Below are 18333 nucleotides of genomic sequence, written 5' to 3'. Positions count from 1 at the left end.
TCTGACCTGATAAACGTTTAACGAATCAATAGCTGTTCAGTCCAACTCACAGACATGTATTAAGATTATGCAACACATGTTGCCTCACCCATTGTTGACACAAGGACCATGGCGCACTTCAGGTAACGGTTAGCAGGCACATAGCGGCAATTGTCTTCGTTACACACGAAAGTGCCTCGTTTAGCCTGCTTGCGTGCTGCACGGACAATTGTGGCATACATGGCACACAGCACGAGGATGGGAATGCCGACACTGAAGCCAAGCGCCAGGCCACCATAGTACACCGCATGCTGGTCCTGATGCACAAAATAGTAAAAAATTATTAATGAAACATGAAGTGTATTGGCAGCATTTCTTTTTTTTTCTTTATGTCTTTGCCAATCAATATTCAAGTATTTGTAAAAAAATTTTTTAGCTGAAGCAGCTACCTTTGGCAAGGAATATGTTAAGTGAGAAAGGAAGACTAGTGAAACCTCTCGGCCAAAACAAAGAGAGCAGACAGATTGGCTCAGGTGGTGGTCTCTTCTAAGTTGAGTCTATGCACTGCCGTAGAGGTCCAATCGACCATTCTGAAGGAACTACGTGCTGCCAGCGCTGATGATACAAGTGACCTGCTCGTCATGACTCGATCACAAGGAATAGCCGAGCAATCCGCCCAATTGCAACTGTCATCAACAATTTAATCTCAACTGTTTACCATTGATGTGCACATGAAAAGAAGAACAGAAAGCGGATTAAAAATATAGACTTAATTATTTATTGAGCAAACACTTATTATACTTATACAATTAGTACCAATAGAATGATTACATAATCAAGGACAGATTACATACAAATGGGCCATCCAACCATGGCTTCCAAACTATGGCCAACAGCCCACACAAGTCTCAGTAAACATGCCCATTTAGCATCTGGTCAAGAATAGGTCCAGGCCGATACTGCAACAAATCGCTGCGATACTGGTGGTTTACATTTACTCACATTCCAGTTTTGCCCAGAAATAATCAGGCAAAAGACAACATGGAGAAGAGAAAAGTATGCTAAAATACCACACTGCAAACACAAAGAAAACAATAAAGCAATCAAAGATTGCAGACCCTCACCAGGACCCTCACCTGCCAAAAAGTTTTGTCGTCTGATAAAACCAAGATGGAACTTTTGGGCAAAACACGATATATATCTATATATATATATATATATATATATATATATATATATATATATATATATATATATATATATATATATATATATATATATATATGTATGTATATATATATATATATATATATATATATATATATATATATATATATATATATATATATATATATATATATATATATATATATATATATATATATATATATATATATATATATATATATATATATATATATATATATATATATATATATATATATATATATATATATATATATATATATATATATATATATATATATATATATATATATATATATATTGTTGCGGTTCTGAAATAAAAAAAACCGGGAAAATCACAGAGGCCAATCATGGACTCGGGGATTTATTTTTACTCCCGAAGCTAATTAACACCACAATACCCCTCGTGTCGTGACACGTAACACTTTAGCTCACAGATTCCCTAACTTAGTTACATCGAGATGCTTCTACTTGTCCACGGACCATGCTACTCTATACAATGCTAACATCTAGCCCCATAATCATCACAATATATACAGGGTGTTTCAAAAAGATTGACACAAGTTTGACTTCCTGCCATTTCTTTGTGTTTTGACCTATACCGTTTTATTTTTCAGGGTTTGGTGGTGTTATCATGGAATTTGTTCCCTGGGATTTCTAGCTCCGTAGATCAACTATGCCATTGACAGTGAAGCATAAGACAAAAGTGGGGGCTCTGTGGTATGAGACTAAATCATATGTAGACACCCGCCGGAGGTTCTACCTGGAATATGACCTCAGAGCACGTAATGGCCCACAAATTGTGCCATTCAACGTATTGTGGATTATTTTGAGCACAAACCTACAGTGCACAATCAGAGCAAGGGCAACAGTGGCAGGCTGGCATCAGTAACCAAGAACCAAGACAACAGACGCCGTGCGGGATTCTGTAGTGGACAGTACCAAGAAGTTACACCGCTGGCGCTCCCGGGAGCTAGGCATCAAACCAACATCAGTCTGACATGTCCTCACTAAGGAACTGAAGCTTTTCCCAAACATCATCTCAATTAGGGCATGAGATGACATGATGACAAGTCAAGATGACATGAGAAGGAGACTTGATATGTGTAATTGGCTCTGTGACAGGATGGATACCAACTACCCTGCCACACTGGATGATCTGAAGCAGGAGGTGTCAGACTACCTCCAGGCAGTGCCACATGAGACCTTCAGGAGAGTTGGACAAAACTTTGGAGTCAGGATCAACGCCGGTCTGAACCGCGGGGAGGGGCACACATCGAGAACGTCGATGATAAGAATTTTGTGGAAATGCCAATTTCAGACCTTGGGCTCTCACTCACTCAAGCAGTGACTTCCTGCAATAGCAATCAGTGACAGACAATAACATGTCATAAGCTTTCATGAAATGTTTGGTTCACATTCCCGAGGTTTCTGTTTGTTTGTAAATTAACATTTACAGTTGCATCACTCTTTCAAAAACACACACACACAAACACACACACACACACACACACACACACACACACACACACACACACACACACACACACACACACACACACACACACACACACACACACACACACACACACACACACACACTCCATGTGAACTGTCAAGCAAGATAAAGCCAGAATGTGAGCCGATATTTCATCATGTGCTGTGTTCAAATGCTTTGTAAAACACTCATTAACGCCCGCACATACAAACAAAGCATATAAGAATGCCTATTGTTTGAAGTCATGCTTCTTCTACCTTTCATAATGAAACTCACCTGGAATCTCGGGGCACAAAGAGCTTTCCCCTGTATGTAAGCATAGGTGCCGAGGCCAAGGAAAGGCAGGCTCGCCATGAGGACTGAGTAAGCCCATATTGTGCCAGTGATGACCACAGCTCCACGACCCTTGAGGACCCATGTATGTGAGAACGGTAAGCGGATTTCAGCAAAGCGGCAAACACTAATCCACATGGTGGAGTGCACGCTCGAAATCTCCAGCAGCACCAAGATAAAAGCCCCAACCTGACATGGAACGCCATTTGATTCTGCAAAATATACGACATTGGGCGAGCAGTAAGAAAGCATAAAGAAGCAAATAGCAATCTATTTTTTTTTTCAAACATTTCTTCCAATATTTTTCTGTATTAAATTAAAATAATTCCATTGACTTGAGCAAAACAGAATCCTCGAGAACAATTTCCACCAAGGTGAAGGTTGAACACCTTCTTGAATCTGGATGATGCATCCATCTATTGGGACCATACTCTGAGCAGAGCGTCGGTGCTGCCGAAGCAGTCTCCTTGGCTATTTGACACAATCCTGGACGGGTCGCCACTCCGACATAGGATACCAGCAAGCTGGCACTCATTTTGCCAACCTCAGAGGGATGACAGTCAGAGTCAACCCCACCTGGTATTAATTCAACTTCCGAATAGGATTTGATCTCAGGATCCAAGGATCCCAAGCCCACCTCCCTAACCATTAAGCCAACACCAGGCATATTCTGGATGATCATGCCCTTGAATCAATTGGCTCAGACTTGATGCTCAGCTTTCTCGATATGATTGTAAATTTAACCATTAATAAGTGCTTGCAAGAGTAAAATGGCCTTCAAAAAAACACTGTTGCCGATATTGGTGTTTGTTACGTTTCAACAAGAATGACTGCACTGTGGTCACAACCTGCGACCAAAACCAGTAACGGGTTGCCGCGGTTATATCAGAGCAATCTGATTCATCACACAGTCACAGATTTCTGAAACCCAATATGGGGACGTTCAAAAATTATGTAACGCTACTTTTTTAGGGAGGGGCGTACGGTACTGTGCGTGCTGATGGGCTGGATTAAACCTTACTAATGATTTTTATTCAAAATATGATTATATTTTTTCATGGTCCCTCATTGTGAGTAACACTTGACGGAAAGAAAGCCGATGGAAATCTGACGCAACAAACAATGTATAACCAGGAGAGGCCTACAGGCCACTGATCGAAATATAACTGGATAAGTGGTTTGCTGAAAAAAACACTGGTCACCAGCTGCCATATTGGTTTGCACCATAACATAAAAAAGTCCTATTGAAAAATAACTCACAGTTTATTAAAAAATCTGATAATCTTTGATTTTTTTTTTAAAGTTGTTTACTATGGAACTTTCGGTCAATAGTGAGTCCCAATATGGTGACCACGTGGCCTCATCACATCAGCAAACGCATTCATTGGCCAATAGTTCCTCCATTTTATGGAGCTCAGTGCTCCAAGCCTGATGTCTAAGGTCCACCAAAAAAAACAGCAAGATGGCGGCCATAATATTTTGCCTGGGTACCATGGTGTGTGGAGTCAAGCAACAAATGTGGGTGGGATCTGGCGGCTGTCATACCAATGAGTGCACATATTAAAAATCGACCCCCAACAAGAACCACAACAATGTGGAGCTTTTGTAGACCTGCGACACGTCACAGGACAAAATACTTGTGCAGCAAATCATTGAAAGGACAGCAAGTTTGTGCTGAAAAACTATCATTTCGCTCCTTCTATACAATAAAAGGTGCCGTGCATGCATCCGTCCATCACCCATTGGTTGGACAGTTCCCCTGACTGCACCCTCAATTTGAACCTGAAAAATCATACGGACGCGATGGTGGTGCTTACTGCTATGCGAAGGCAAACACATCTTCAGAGCTGTCATATTCACAACTGCCATGCCCTCCCTATAAGTTTTCCCTTCAGTGTAAAACGACCAAAGCAATAGTCAAAAGGTTTTTGAGAAGAGAGGTGTCACAGGTGTTGTGTACAGACCTCAGAAGGATGATAGGCTGAGTCAACCCCACTTGGTGTTAATTCAACGACTGACAGGGGCTCAAACTCAAGACCATAAGATCTTAAGCCAGCCACCTTAACTGTTAAGCCAACACCAGACTTAATAGCATGATATGGTAGGGGAAAGTGTTAAATATTTAGCTGTTTTGATGTGGGAATACCTGTTTGTTTTTTTTGTGTCAGAGGAGGATGAGGAGGGGAGGGCAGAGTTTGGGTTGGGAAGGGGAAGGGTGGGGGGAGAAGAGAGCAAAGGTGCGGACAGAGTTAGGAGGGGGAGGAGGGAAGGTTGAGGAGTTGTGGTAGGGAGCTGAAAGCTTGGAGTGGGGAGAGGATTGACACCTTAGGGTTGAGAGGGGGAGAGTGAGGACTTGTGGTTTGGAGGCAACAGTTGAGGAGTTGTGGTTTGGGAGTGGGGTGGGGGGAGTTGAGGAATTTAAGTCACATTTTACATTACACGGGTGTTCCGCTGATCCCTACAAGTATTGACAAAAAGAGCACCTGTACGATATGCTAATGTAGTTAGTTGTACGAGCAAAGTACCTGCTCTATGGGCGATCTTGTTCCAAGCATGCAAAACATTCTTTTGATGCATACCTTTATTTGGGTGGTGTATAGGCAACTGACAGCTCTGTGTCAGCAAAAAAACAAAAACCCATGAAGTTATGTGGATGAAACAAAAACATACCGACTGCTTATAATTAAAAACACCTCATTTCACTGGAAAACGTGGGGACAGGAATACTGTACTGTAAATGATGGACCTTGTAATACCCTCCCCCACCTGGAGGAGGAGCTACACGATACACATTTACATGGAGGATTTGCTTCCCTCCACCTCCCCCCCCCCCACCAAGACCACTGGCAAAGATAAAAACACCCCTACACATTAATTGGGGTCATGCTTGGGGTTGACTTGGGCGAAGAGTTGGCTTGGGGGAAGGAGGGCAGAGAGAGGAAAGAGTTGGGATTGAGGGGTTTGATGCTTTTGAGGGGGTGGGTGGGGGATTTGAGGACATTGGGTTGGGAGGGGGGTTGAGGATTTGAAGAAAGGAGGAGGGGAGCACAGAGTTTGGGTGCGGTGGGAGGGGGACCAGAGAGAGGTCAGAGTTAGGAGGAGGGTTAAGGGCATGGGATTGTGTGTGGGAGGGGGGTGGGGTTAGGGACCTGAAATCAGCTTTTACATGATGCAGAATTTCCATGGGTCCGTGATAGTTTCGTTGTGTCTTTTTGGTCTGTCGGGTGTGTTGGGTCCTCTGGGTCTTTTGTGTCCTCAGGGTCTTTTGGATGCCATGTGTATTTTGGGTCCTCAAGGTCTTTTGGGTCCTCTGGAGCTTTTGGGTGTTCAGGATCCCTGGAGTATTTTGTGTCCTCTGGGTATTTTGGGTCCTTGGAGTCTTTTATGTTTTGTGGGTCTTTTTGGTCTTCATAGTCTTTTTAGGTCTTATTTTAGGTATTTTGGATCTTTTCGGTATTTGGGGTATTCTGGGTCTTTGGAGTCTTTAAGGTCTTTTCAGTATTTGTGGTCTTCTGGGTTTTTCAGGTCTGCGGGATATTTTGGGTGTTCAGGGTCCATTGGGTTTTCAGGGTCTTTTCAAACTTTTGGGTCTTTGAGGTCTTTTCAGTCTGTTGGGTGCTTTGGGCACTTCAGGTAAAGTATTTCAGGTGACAACTGTGGGTGACATCAGGTCAGCTGTCCAACCAATGGGTGAAGAGCGAATATACATACAAACATACATACATAATCGCACACACTTGCTCCATTATATATCTATCTATAATTCCAGCAATGTGTGTGTGTGTGTGTGTGTGTGTGTGTGTGTGTGTGTGTGTGTGTGTGTGTGTGTGTGTGTGTGTGTGTGTGTGTGTGTCTGACCGCTGTTTCTCAACAACCACTGGCCCGATCTCATTGAAACCTGCCAGGTATATTGCTGGGGACCTGACGATGTGCCTTTTCAAGGTTTGATATTAATTGGACAAGTGCTTCCCAAGTTATGGCCATTTATTTACCAACCAATGAAAGGACACGTTGCTGCGAAGGCGTGGCTGTGTAGGCCGGTGCGAGGCCGGCCGACGATGACGTCACGGGCCGTGCCGGTTTCGATGGGGATCGGTGCCTTAGTTTCCCTGGCGTCAGAGTGGCAATGGTCATGGAAGTGAATGTCATGGCTAGCAAAGACAGGGAGGTAAAGTTGATTTTAATTTTGATTTTAATTAACTCTGTGTGTAAGTATCACAGCAGTTGTTACTTCAATGTAAGCGATAATTCGTGGAATGATGTGAACATTCCGTACGGGCACACACTACTTTTGGATAGTGATGACTTACTGTATTCTAATAATTTCTCCATTTCTTATGCGCATTTATAGATAAACACAATGCCCCAATCGAGTCGTCGTTTATGAGAGCGAAGGAATGGCCTGTGTGGTTGTTTGAAAGTTTTTTTGTTGGGGGGGGGGGGGTTGCACGTATGGGCGTGCACGTACGGGCACGCGAGGGTGAAGGAACGGCCTGTGTGGTTGTTTCTGGCTCGCGGTTTGTTTTTTCTTTCTTTCTTTGGTTTGCACGTACGGCCACTCACGTACGGGCACGCGAGAGCGAAGGAACGGCCTGTGTGGTTGTTGTTTCTGGCTCGCGGTTTGAAAGTTTTTTTTTTTTTGCACGTACGGGCACGTACTAGTAGATATAGATTATATTAGACTATTGGAGGAATGGGCTGGCAGGAAAGCATAGACATATGTGCAAACTCGCCTTTAAGCCGTCTATCCTGGGTTTGAATCCCAACGCAGCTTTAAACGGTCATCCTCGGGTGTGTTCAGTTACCAAGCAGCTTCCTCACGCTTGCCAAGCCAGCCGATGGAGTGCTTGCTTGAGTGCTTAAGCCACTTGGCGAGCACTCAGCAAGCTCAATGGTTCTGGAACACACAGCGACCTTGGCAGCACCACGCTCTGTAAAGAGTGTGTTACAGCTCGCCAGAGCCAAAGCTCAAACGAGGTACAGTATGTTTTCCGTAATGCCTTGCAGTACACAATAATTTATACAACGGATTAACTTAGAACAAGAAACTCAAATGTATTTCCTTTTCATTCAGTTAACAAATGCAGCTTTGGTGCGACACAGGCCACCATGGAGTCCCAACATAGGCCACCATGGAGTGCCAACATAGGCCACCATGGAGTGCCAACACAGGCCACCATGGAGTGCCAACATAGGCCACCATGGAGTGCCAACATAGGCCACCATGGAGTGCCAACACAGGCCACCATGGAGTGCCAACACAGGCCACCATGGAGTGCCAACACAGGCCACCATGGAGTGCCAAACGAAATGAAATCCATTTATTTTGCCACCCACGTGGGAATTCCATTCATCATTTTGTTTTTCACATTCATTTCAGACTCCTCATGGAGCATACACATACATCAGGAGAAGGACACACACACATACGTAGAAACCACCGTACAGTACTTCACTTTCATGTGAATTACAAATAAGGACGTGAAGTCAACAAATCCATTCCATGGTGTCGTCGAGGATTTGAACCCTGGTTCTGAGCATCATGAGCTCCAGGTTCAGATGGACCAAACAGGCCGGAATGAATCGAGTGGTGGCTTATCGGTAAATATAGTCAACCGGGATCACCGAGGTTGTGGGTTTTGTTCAGGGAAGAGCTTGCAGTACTCCTGTACGAAAGACAGCGGGATTATTTAACATCCATCAACTAATGCTGGCAGATAAGACGCCCAGTTTAACACCAATGTGAGGGACTCCCCACACACATCGATGTCTCAACCTGCCTGCAAAACACCAGGGTGACGGTTTATCGCTGGGCTGAGATTCAAACCCAGGTTAGACAGCTCAGAGATGAGCGTGCACACCTCTCGGCCACCCTGCCAGCAACAACGCACTAACTGTGGTCGACTCCGATCCCTTTGATCCCTTGTTGCAGGAGCTCGTTTTGAATGACTAAGGGTCCAACCCTTCTCCGGTACCTTCCAAATAAAGAGGAGGATTGCAAGATGCATGATGCCAAAAAGATGAAAATCATAAATATAATAACATGTGATAATCCTCCTTCGTACGCAGCACAAGGATGCAGGTCGCATCGTTGGCTGAGGGCACAGCTGTGCTGCTGACGCAGTGCCCCCATTACCAGGACACTGGGACTCATTTTGCCAACCTCAGAATGATGACAGGCTGAGTCAACCCAGCCTGATGTTAATTCAACGACACAGGGGCTCAAAACACAAGATCTTAAGATCCCAAGCCAGCCATCCCAACCGCTAAGCCAACACCAGGCTTAATATGTGACAATGTGTCGACGTAATCAATGCAGAAAGGAATCACATTGCAGGTGTTGGATAACTGTGGATTATGTCGATAAATGAGATTGACTGTAGTTGGTCGATTGGAGAATATGGCACCTGTTTATTGATTCGACACATGAAGCTTTGTTTCTGGGATCACTCTACTCTGCCAATGAACATGTCCACAAAGCCTTGTAATAAATGTGGGAGCCTACAACTCATGACCCAATATCCATTACAATTTCCTCACGACATTACTACAACTTCTATGTGTAATGTCTGAACCTGATGATATTACCAGTATTTAAATGGAAGCACGTTTTTAACTAGTGAGTGAAATCATGAGTGTGGAGACATATCCATCCATGATCAATTAGTTTTCTCATCTGAGAAGCAGCTTTTCATGTTTGCATTTCATCTTCAAAAGGGTTGGCCTGGTTTGTGCTCCCATCTGAAAGGATGGCTCACAATGCAAGGAATCCAGGTTCAAATCCTGTATATTATATGCATTGTCTCTTATAATGGGGAACAGCCCGAAGCTGGCTGCGTGGCTCGCTCCGCCCTGTCTTTGGGAATCACGGGCTGTGCACGACGGGACTGGTCGCTTGGCGCTCAGGGGTGTGTGCTCAATGCCCGTGTTCCCCGGCCTTTGAGTGACTGATGCGCTATCTTCACTGGCTTACATAGGTAGCCCTCTGGCAACTCCTCGAATGGGTCTCACAGATGCCCTCTCGGCGTCCTGACTGTGCGAGGTAGCACACATATGGCTTAGCCATGTTTGTAAAACCTGTGCTCGAGGCTTGACGTAGCACACACGTGCCTCCCATGTCGAAGTGTGAATCAAGGGACAATGGGGTGATTTAAGATACACACGGATGGGAGAAGGGAAAACGTGAGGCCAAGGGTGACAGGGACTCAAACGATACATACGATTCTGGTCGATGCTAATTGGGGTTTACAAACACTTCTGCTGACACTCATTAAGATATAACTACTGAATAATTAACCCCAAAGTTATTTTCATCACAGTATATAATTATTTCGAAACAGTATATATATATATATATATCAACATTTCACCTTTTCATTTTTAGATACTCGTGGAGGATCTCTCAGTCTTACTCACATTGTTGTTCTTCATCTTCTTCTTGTGGAGTTTTTTGTTTCACAGCCTACAGTTTTCATCGAAACTTCCTGAAACTTGGCATATATATGTAAAAATACCCTGCAAAGACAGTAACCATCTCCGATTTTGGAAATTCTTCCTAGAAAAAAAATTGACGTCATAATATCGCCGCTAATGGAAATCGCCTATACCGTTATCTCCGAAACTCGGCAAGCTGTTTGAATTTTGTTTGCGGGAATCAAGCCGGGCATTAGCACAGATAATTTATCGCAAACCTGATACATCACAATGACGTCATATTCGTTTTTAAGACGTCATCAATAAGAGGACGAGGATCTTAGCTCATTTGAGCTTGTTAAATTGATTTGTAAAAATTTATAAAAAATATGTTTTCACTTTGTCATTATGGGGTATTTTCGGTAGATCAGTGACAAAGTAATTAAATTTAATCCATTTTAAAATTCAGGCTGTGAATTATTCACAATAAGGCAGGCAATGGGAAATAGGAATGGGTCGAAACAGGATTCCAATCATGAACGGATCAAAACGTTCACCGGGATTTCTTTGATGTGCTTCAGGCATTAATGCGAAATGTACAAACGATGTATAAGCACAGCCTCAATTGCTCCAAAAAATTTGTATCTTTTTGCAAAAAAAATTAGTTTCCTCAATTGCTCCTTCCAATCTCTGGTTCCTCACCGGACTCACCGGGAATCGTCGCACACGAATAAGTTTGTGACGCGGCAGGTCGCTAATCGACAGCGAACGCCAATAATTAAACTTGACCAAGTGACCCAGTGTCCTCCATCTGACAATCGTTTAACTAGGAACACGTGGTCGCCTTATCAGGGAATCACGCTCTCGATGCGTACTTGCGTTACCTACCGTATCAGGTGCAGCCGAGCGGAGTGGCCAAGTACGCATATTGCTATTTATAACAGGCACATTTATTTTAACAAAGCGAAGAAAGTTATATGGCACAGTATGGGATTTATTCACAAATGTACAACAGGGGAAAGCAAGGAATTTGTGGGTGTCGTAAAAGAAATGCAACATTCACAAAAGAAGACAGTGCAGAGTTACCCCGAATAAACCTACCCAATGTTAACTTACACTATGACAGGCACCCTCTCTCTCTCTCTCTCTCTCTCACACACACACACACACACACACACACACACACACACACACACACACACACACACACACACACACACACACACACACACACACACACACACACACACACACACACACACACACACACACACACACATACACACACACACACACACACACACTTAGAGAGAGCTCAGACAGATGAGGCAGTTGAGGATTAGCAACCTCTTAATACCTGGCATGGTTGGCAGACCTGCACAACCCGAGCGCTTAGGAAGGTGGAAGGAGGGAAGAAAAACGAAGGTGTCTAAGGTGGGGGAGTGTAGTGTAGCATGTCATGCAGCGTGGTGTAAGAGGAAGATGTGAGAGACGTGGCCCAGTAAGGTTCGCTGTGAAAAGAACAGTGGTTTGTCTCTGAACAGAACGGTTGTTCGGGACTTGCCCGTGCCAATTGCTCTTGTGCATCCACAGCGGATGAGAGAGAGATGATAGGGAAAGACATGTAAGAGAAAGACTCGAATGGAGTGGTGTAAGAATATGTAAGTGTAACTGTTGGTTGCTGGATGCAGCAAAACTGAGTGTCGATGAAATGGGAAGGGTCCCAGCCTATAGCAGTCACTCGCTTCACTCCGATTCCTCACTCGGCTGTGCTGACTTGGGCATTATTTGCTCGGCCCTGAAGCTTGCCCAGTTTGCCGAAGCCTGCCTCCTGCACCGTCTGCCGATGTCTGCTCTCTCTAAAGTCTGGCGATATCTGTCTTGTCCGGCAAGGTCTCTCTGAAGTCTGCCGCAGTCCCCCGATACCTGGCGTTGTCTGGCTCAGCTGAAATCTGGCTTTATCTGAGCTGAGTTGCTCCTTTTATGGGCTCCAAGCGAGGTAGGAGCTGAAAGTCAGATCAAACGAGGCTGTTATCATTTTCAAACTTTCCTATTGGCACACAGCGGTCATCCCACGTCGTAGCCACGCCCCGCCAAGCCTCAAAATCGAAAATGGCCCCATTAACTCCCTGACCTTGTCACGCATCAGAGCACCGAGATTAACATGAAGCAAGAGTCTTTGGAAGTGCTCTCAGGCCCTGAACGTGTGTGGCCTCCATTCAAATGTGGTAATTTATGGAAATCGCAGAGCTACCTATATATCCTTGAACGAACTCCAGCGCATGCTCGCGCTTCGAGTTATACCCCGAAACAACCCGACTCCTGTTACTTCAGCATCCTTCAAGGCTGTGGTGAGCATCCAAGGAATAGATGGCAGTTGCGGCGGTTGTAGAGAGGTGAGAGAAATGTTGTGGCATTGGGAGAGGTGATTGTAAATGTGGTGTTGTGGCGAAGAGGGAGGGGATGTTCGTTACTGTGGCATTTGTAGTGAAGATGAGGACGTAGGTTGCTGCGGGGATTTTTAGGAGACGTGTGGAGTGGTTGTGGTGAGCATTTTAATGTTGTGGTGAGCAGAATGAAGGTCTGAGGTGAGACGCAGTTGGAATTTGGTGCGCAGTTTTGAACTGGAAACAGCGTGCAGATTCAAATGAACCTCGCAGTGCTTACTTACTTGGGTCCTTCCATCATTATCCTTCTGTATGTGTGCTTGCTTGCATGGTTCGTGTAAGGAGTGAAGTCAGACAAAAGAGTGGAATAAGAGAAAGGATTGAAGATTGAAGACCTAACGAAAATCCCTATGAAACGCATCTTTCCCATTTACCCACTAGACATGTGGAAAGGACTAACGAAACAAATACTAATGAGATAACTGCCTTGGGATTGCAGCAAGTTGTGTGTGCCATTGCTTCAAAAGAGAGCGGATTTACAAAATCGCAACAAGATATATATATATATATATATATATATATATATATATATATATATATATATATATATATATATATATATATATATATATATATATATATATATATATAATAGGCTAATGCTGTTTGTCTGTCTGTCTGTCTGTCTGTCTGTCTGTCTGTCTGTCTGCCTTTCTGTCCCAACCTGAAAAACAGAAACTCTCTTCTAAGAGAATAAAAAACTTCAGCAAAAGTTGCTTCAAATTAATTCAAACCGAAGGGAAAATTATAATTTTTTTTCGCAATCGGACAAAAAATTGAACCTGGGATGTGTATAAAGGTTAGATCGCTCCCAAATTTTTAATTTTTTTTTTTTAATTTAGGTCAGGTCAGGTATGGGAGCATGTGCCAGAACAGCGCGTCGCTGCGTCCACTTTCCGCCGGTACTCCAGGGGCCTCCGTCTGGCCATCCCCCAGGCAGATGCCAGGCCCATCCCCATCTCCTTGAGATGATGGTAAACCTGTTGCAACCATGAGGCACGTGGTCGGCCCACTGGCCTCCTCCACTCATGAGACTCCCTCGCTGAGAGAATCTGGTGAGCAGGATCAGCGTCAGGAAAACGAGCCACATGTCCATACAGCCGCAACTGACGCTCACGGACTATGCAGGTAACAAATCTCATCCAAGTCTCTCTCAGCAACCGCTCGTTGGACACAAAATCCGACCAGTAATAGCCAAGGATTCTCCGAAGAGACCTGGTACCAAAGGAATTAAGTCTCCGTCTCAGATCCTTGGTCAGAGTCCAAGTCTCGCACCCATAGAGCAAGACTGGAAGTACCAAGGACCTGAAGACTCGGACTTTCGTCCTCCCGCACAGGTACCGGCAGTGCCACACCCCATGATCCAGTGAATCCATGACTCCCCAGGCCCGACCCAGACATCTATTGACCTCTGACTCGCAGCCAGCAAAGACATGAATATCACTGCCAAGGTAAGTGAATCTCTCCACGACCTCAACATCCTCACCACAAACAGACACAGGCAGGCCAGCAGCATCCAAGATGTCACCGAAAGCCTAGATCTTAGTTTTGACCCAAGAAACCCGTAATCACAACGGCTCCGACTCCTCATTCAGCACCTCGAGGGCCCCCAAGAGGATGTCTAAAGTCTCCGCAAAGATGACTGCATCATCTGCAAAATCAAGGTCCGAGATCTTGACATTCCCAAATGATGCACCGCAACTTGATCTCTCCGACATCCTCCCTAAAATCCAGTCCATACAAGTGCTGAAAAGTGTGGGGGACAGTACACATCCCTGACGAACTCCAGTAACAACTGGAAATAAGTCAGAGATGGTACCACCACACTTCACAGCACTCTCAGTACCAGAGTAGAGTTCAGACATCAGATCGATCAGTTTTGGTGGCACCCCACGAAGACCAAGAATCCTCCAGAGGACATCCCGATTCACTGAATCTAACGCTTTACAGAGATCAACATAGGCTGCAAGCAGCCCCTGCCGAAACTCTCGTCTGCGTTCGGTGAGGACACGAAGTGCAAGGATACGGTCAATCGTTGACCTCTTTGGTGTAAAGCCAATCTGCTCTGGACGCTGGTGCTCAAGCAGATGGTGGCGAACCCTATCAAGTATTATCCGAGCAAAGACCTTGCCCGGCACTGAGAGCAGCGTCACCCCTCGGTAGTTGTTGCAGTCTTGGCGATCACCCTTCCCTTTCCAGAGAGGGACAACAAGGCCCCTCTTCCAGTCAGTTGGGATGATGCCTGTGTTCCAGGCAGAGCACAAAACTGCATGCAACGACACGAGTGCAGCATTTCCACCAGCCTTGAGAAGTTCGGCATGGATGCCACAGATCCCTGGAGCTTTGCCCCGTTTCAAATGGTTCACCGCAGCCCGTGTTTCCACAAGCGAAGGTGGACCACAGTTGATTCGAGGGTCAGCAACAGGGATTGTAACACCCTTGACGTCCAACTCGACAGTTGGTGGATCAGCCTGGTACAACCGCTCAAAGTAATCGGCCCAGCGAGCCTTCACTTCAGACTCCTCTGTCAAGAGTCTACCACTCTCTGATCGAACTGTAGTGCTCCGAGGGATGGGCTTGGATGAACGTAATGCGCGAATTCCCCTGTAAGCGGGACGAGAATCACCTGTCCACAGGTGATGCTCTACCCCCTCCCAGATTCCTCGCACATAGGCCTCCTTGTCCACCCTCAGTGCACGTACAGTTTTACGCCTCAGCTCCCTGAACAGCTCAGCTCTGCCATTCAGCCTGGCCCTGCGACTCTGGTCAATGGTATCCAGTGTCCCTTGAGAGACAAAATTCTTCTTTGCCCTGCGGTGAGCTCCAAGGCATCCACCGGCAACATCAAGGACGGTGGTCTTGAAGGCGCTCAACAACTCTTCAGGACCCCCCAAAGCACCCAGACCCCCCAAGTGTCTACTCAGCCTGTTCGCAAACTCCTCAGCTACTCTCTCATCCCTGAGCTTGGCAACATCCAGCCGAGGCTGGGATGGTACCATTCTCCAGGATTTAAGGTGCAGCTTTAGAGTTGCTACAACAAGCCTGTGGTCAGTATTGAGGAACTGAGCACTCCGGTAGACCCTGCAGTTCTGGATCATCCTCCAACGACCGTCAATGAGGACATGGTCAATCTCCTTTGCCACACCGCCAGCGTTGGAATACCAAGTCCAGCGATGAGCTTGTGGGTGCTGGAACCATGAACCAGCCACCCTAAGTCCATGACTTCTTGCAAAGTCAAGGAACTTAGTGCCATTCTGGTTCATAGTTCCTGACCCATGGGGACCAACACACACCTCATAACCATCCCTATCAGTTCCAGTCGATGCATTGAAATCCCCCAAGACTAGAAGTGTATCTTGTCTGGGGCACTGATCAACCACAGACTCGAGTGTGGCGTAGAATGCATCCTTCACGGTGAGATCACTCGACTCAGTCGGAGCATAAACAGAGACCAGGGAAATGACACCTAAGGAGTGACGAATCCTTAATCTCATAATACGCTCGTTGACCGGTGTTACCTCAATTATCATTGGGGTCAGCTTATTGGACACAGCTACAGCAACTCCTTGGGTATGGTAACCATCAGAGCGACCAGACCAATAGTAGGTGTAACCACCCACCATTATCTCACCGCAATCTGGTCTCCGAACCTCAGAGAGAGAGCTGCAATCCCGATGTCCAAACGCTTGAGCTCAGATGATAACAGAGACAGGTGATCATCCTCTCTTAGGGATAGGACATTCCAGGCACCCACCCGAAGGGACCGCCTCAGGTTAACCCAAGGAGACCGCCGTCTGGTGGACGACACCTTTTTAACTTGCTGTTAAGAAATATGATGATTTTGGAATTTCACAATACTCAATCAGAAGTGGAATTTCACAACACTCAATACATTTAATTGGCCAATGCCGTAAAAGTTGCTTCAAATTCATCCAAACCTACGGGAAAATTATAATACTGCCTCAATTTAGCTCTTTCAACCAGCGCAAGAATAAAAGGCTTCCTTTTATTTTCATTTTTCTATCGTGGTATTTTTACCATGGGCTTCCAGCTCGTATGTAGATAATAGGCTCATTCTGCGTGAGTGTATGTCTGTCTGTCTGTCCCGCCCTGAGACATGGAAACGCTTGGAGGAGAGAAAAAAAGAAAGGAGTAAAGCTCACTTCAAATTATTCCAAACCTCCATGGAAATTTTAATCTATATAATTTTGGGTAGAATATGCTTGATATTTCAATAAATAATCTTTTTTAAATATACATATATAGTCGGTTAATAAAGTGCATGCAATGTCGGTTTTCCCATCGATACAGCGTCTCATTCAGAGGTTCAAAACTATGTGAGATGGATTCGAGTATGCAGCACAAAAGGCATGATGGTACACATGTCTGTGGACGGATCGGTAGAAGTGATGAGAATACAGACACTCACCTGGCTGGGCGGCAGACACCAACCCCGACGTTCCAACTGCCACGCATAAGAAGCCTATTGTCAAGTCACAAGCCACCAAGCTGAGGTTAAAGGTCGAGGTTCCAGCTCGGAGTCTCCGCCGAATGGCCAACAGGAGAAAGTAGAGAGCATTAGATGTAACTGCGATGAATCCAGTGAGTGTGAGAGCAATGAGGTACAGGATCCGGATGATGTCCATGGTTGTAAAGCTTCACACTCTCCTTATAATAACACTTGCGTTTCTCCTCCTCTTTTCATCGATTTCTTTCTACTTACCTCCCATTCTGTCTTCCCGCATTTGACTTCACAAACTGTGATTTTGATCAAAAGCCCCTCATATTGTCCTGATATTTTTGCCCATGCCCATTATAAACCATCTTGATCATTAGCTTGAAACGCATTATCGCGCATCTCTACCTCGTCCTGCGTTTTTGCCAAATAGTTTCCCTCCAAACCACTCTATCTCCATTCATATACCGTAATTATTCATTTCATCAGAAGTTTCACTTTATTTGGAAGATTGCATTGTCCTCACATGTGGAGGAGAGGATTTTCACATCAAGTTTTGGTCATTAGTCGCAACTGCAACGGCATCACCTACGTATGGCAATGGGGGCAATCACGACCTGCGTATGGCAAAATCACAGTCTCACTTTTTACATCCTTGTCACTGTCAATATTCAGATTATAAATTAATCCTCTGGGTTGTGGTTGGTTGAGGTGTGAGTGCCTTATGTAACATAATGAAGTGAGGTGTGACATCCTCATTACGAAGTACCCTCCCCTCCTTGGAGAGCAGGTCACACCGACACAACCGATAGTACATATATATCCTGTACACAAACTTAATTAAATTGGTATTATTAGATTTAGAGGGTTGGCAGGATGACCTAGAGGGTTGGCAAACTCGCATCTAAGCTGTCTAGCCTGGGTTGTAATCTCGGCCTAGCCATGCCCTGTCATCCAGGTGTTTCACAGGCAGGGTGATTCATCAATGTGTGGTGTCCCAT

General features: G+C 45.1%; 1 protein-coding gene across 1 annotated transcript in view; it reads right to left on the bottom strand.

Moving 5' to 3' along the window:
- Positions 1 to 18333, bottom strand: part of LOC147019477 (histamine H2 receptor-like) — an 80985-nt gene that overhangs the window by 10760 nt on the left and 51892 nt on the right. Inside the window, exons 2-3 of the mRNA XM_085893999.1 lie at positions 2960 to 3228; positions 89 to 296 (exon numbers count right to left, since the gene is read on the bottom strand). Coding sequence (XP_085750125.1) covers positions 89 to 296; positions 2960 to 3228 — 477 coding nt within the window. The remainder of the gene's footprint in view (positions 1 to 88; positions 297 to 2959; positions 3229 to 18333) is intronic.

The sequence above is a fragment of the Eptatretus burgeri genome, chromosome 9 (assembly GCF_056783735.1).
Source record: "Eptatretus burgeri isolate ZD-2024b chromosome 9, Ebu_testis_v1, whole genome shotgun sequence".
Taxonomy (NCBI): Eukaryota; Metazoa; Chordata; class Myxini; order Myxiniformes; family Myxinidae; genus Eptatretus; species Eptatretus burgeri.
This window is presented reverse-complemented; position numbering and strand designations above follow the sequence as displayed.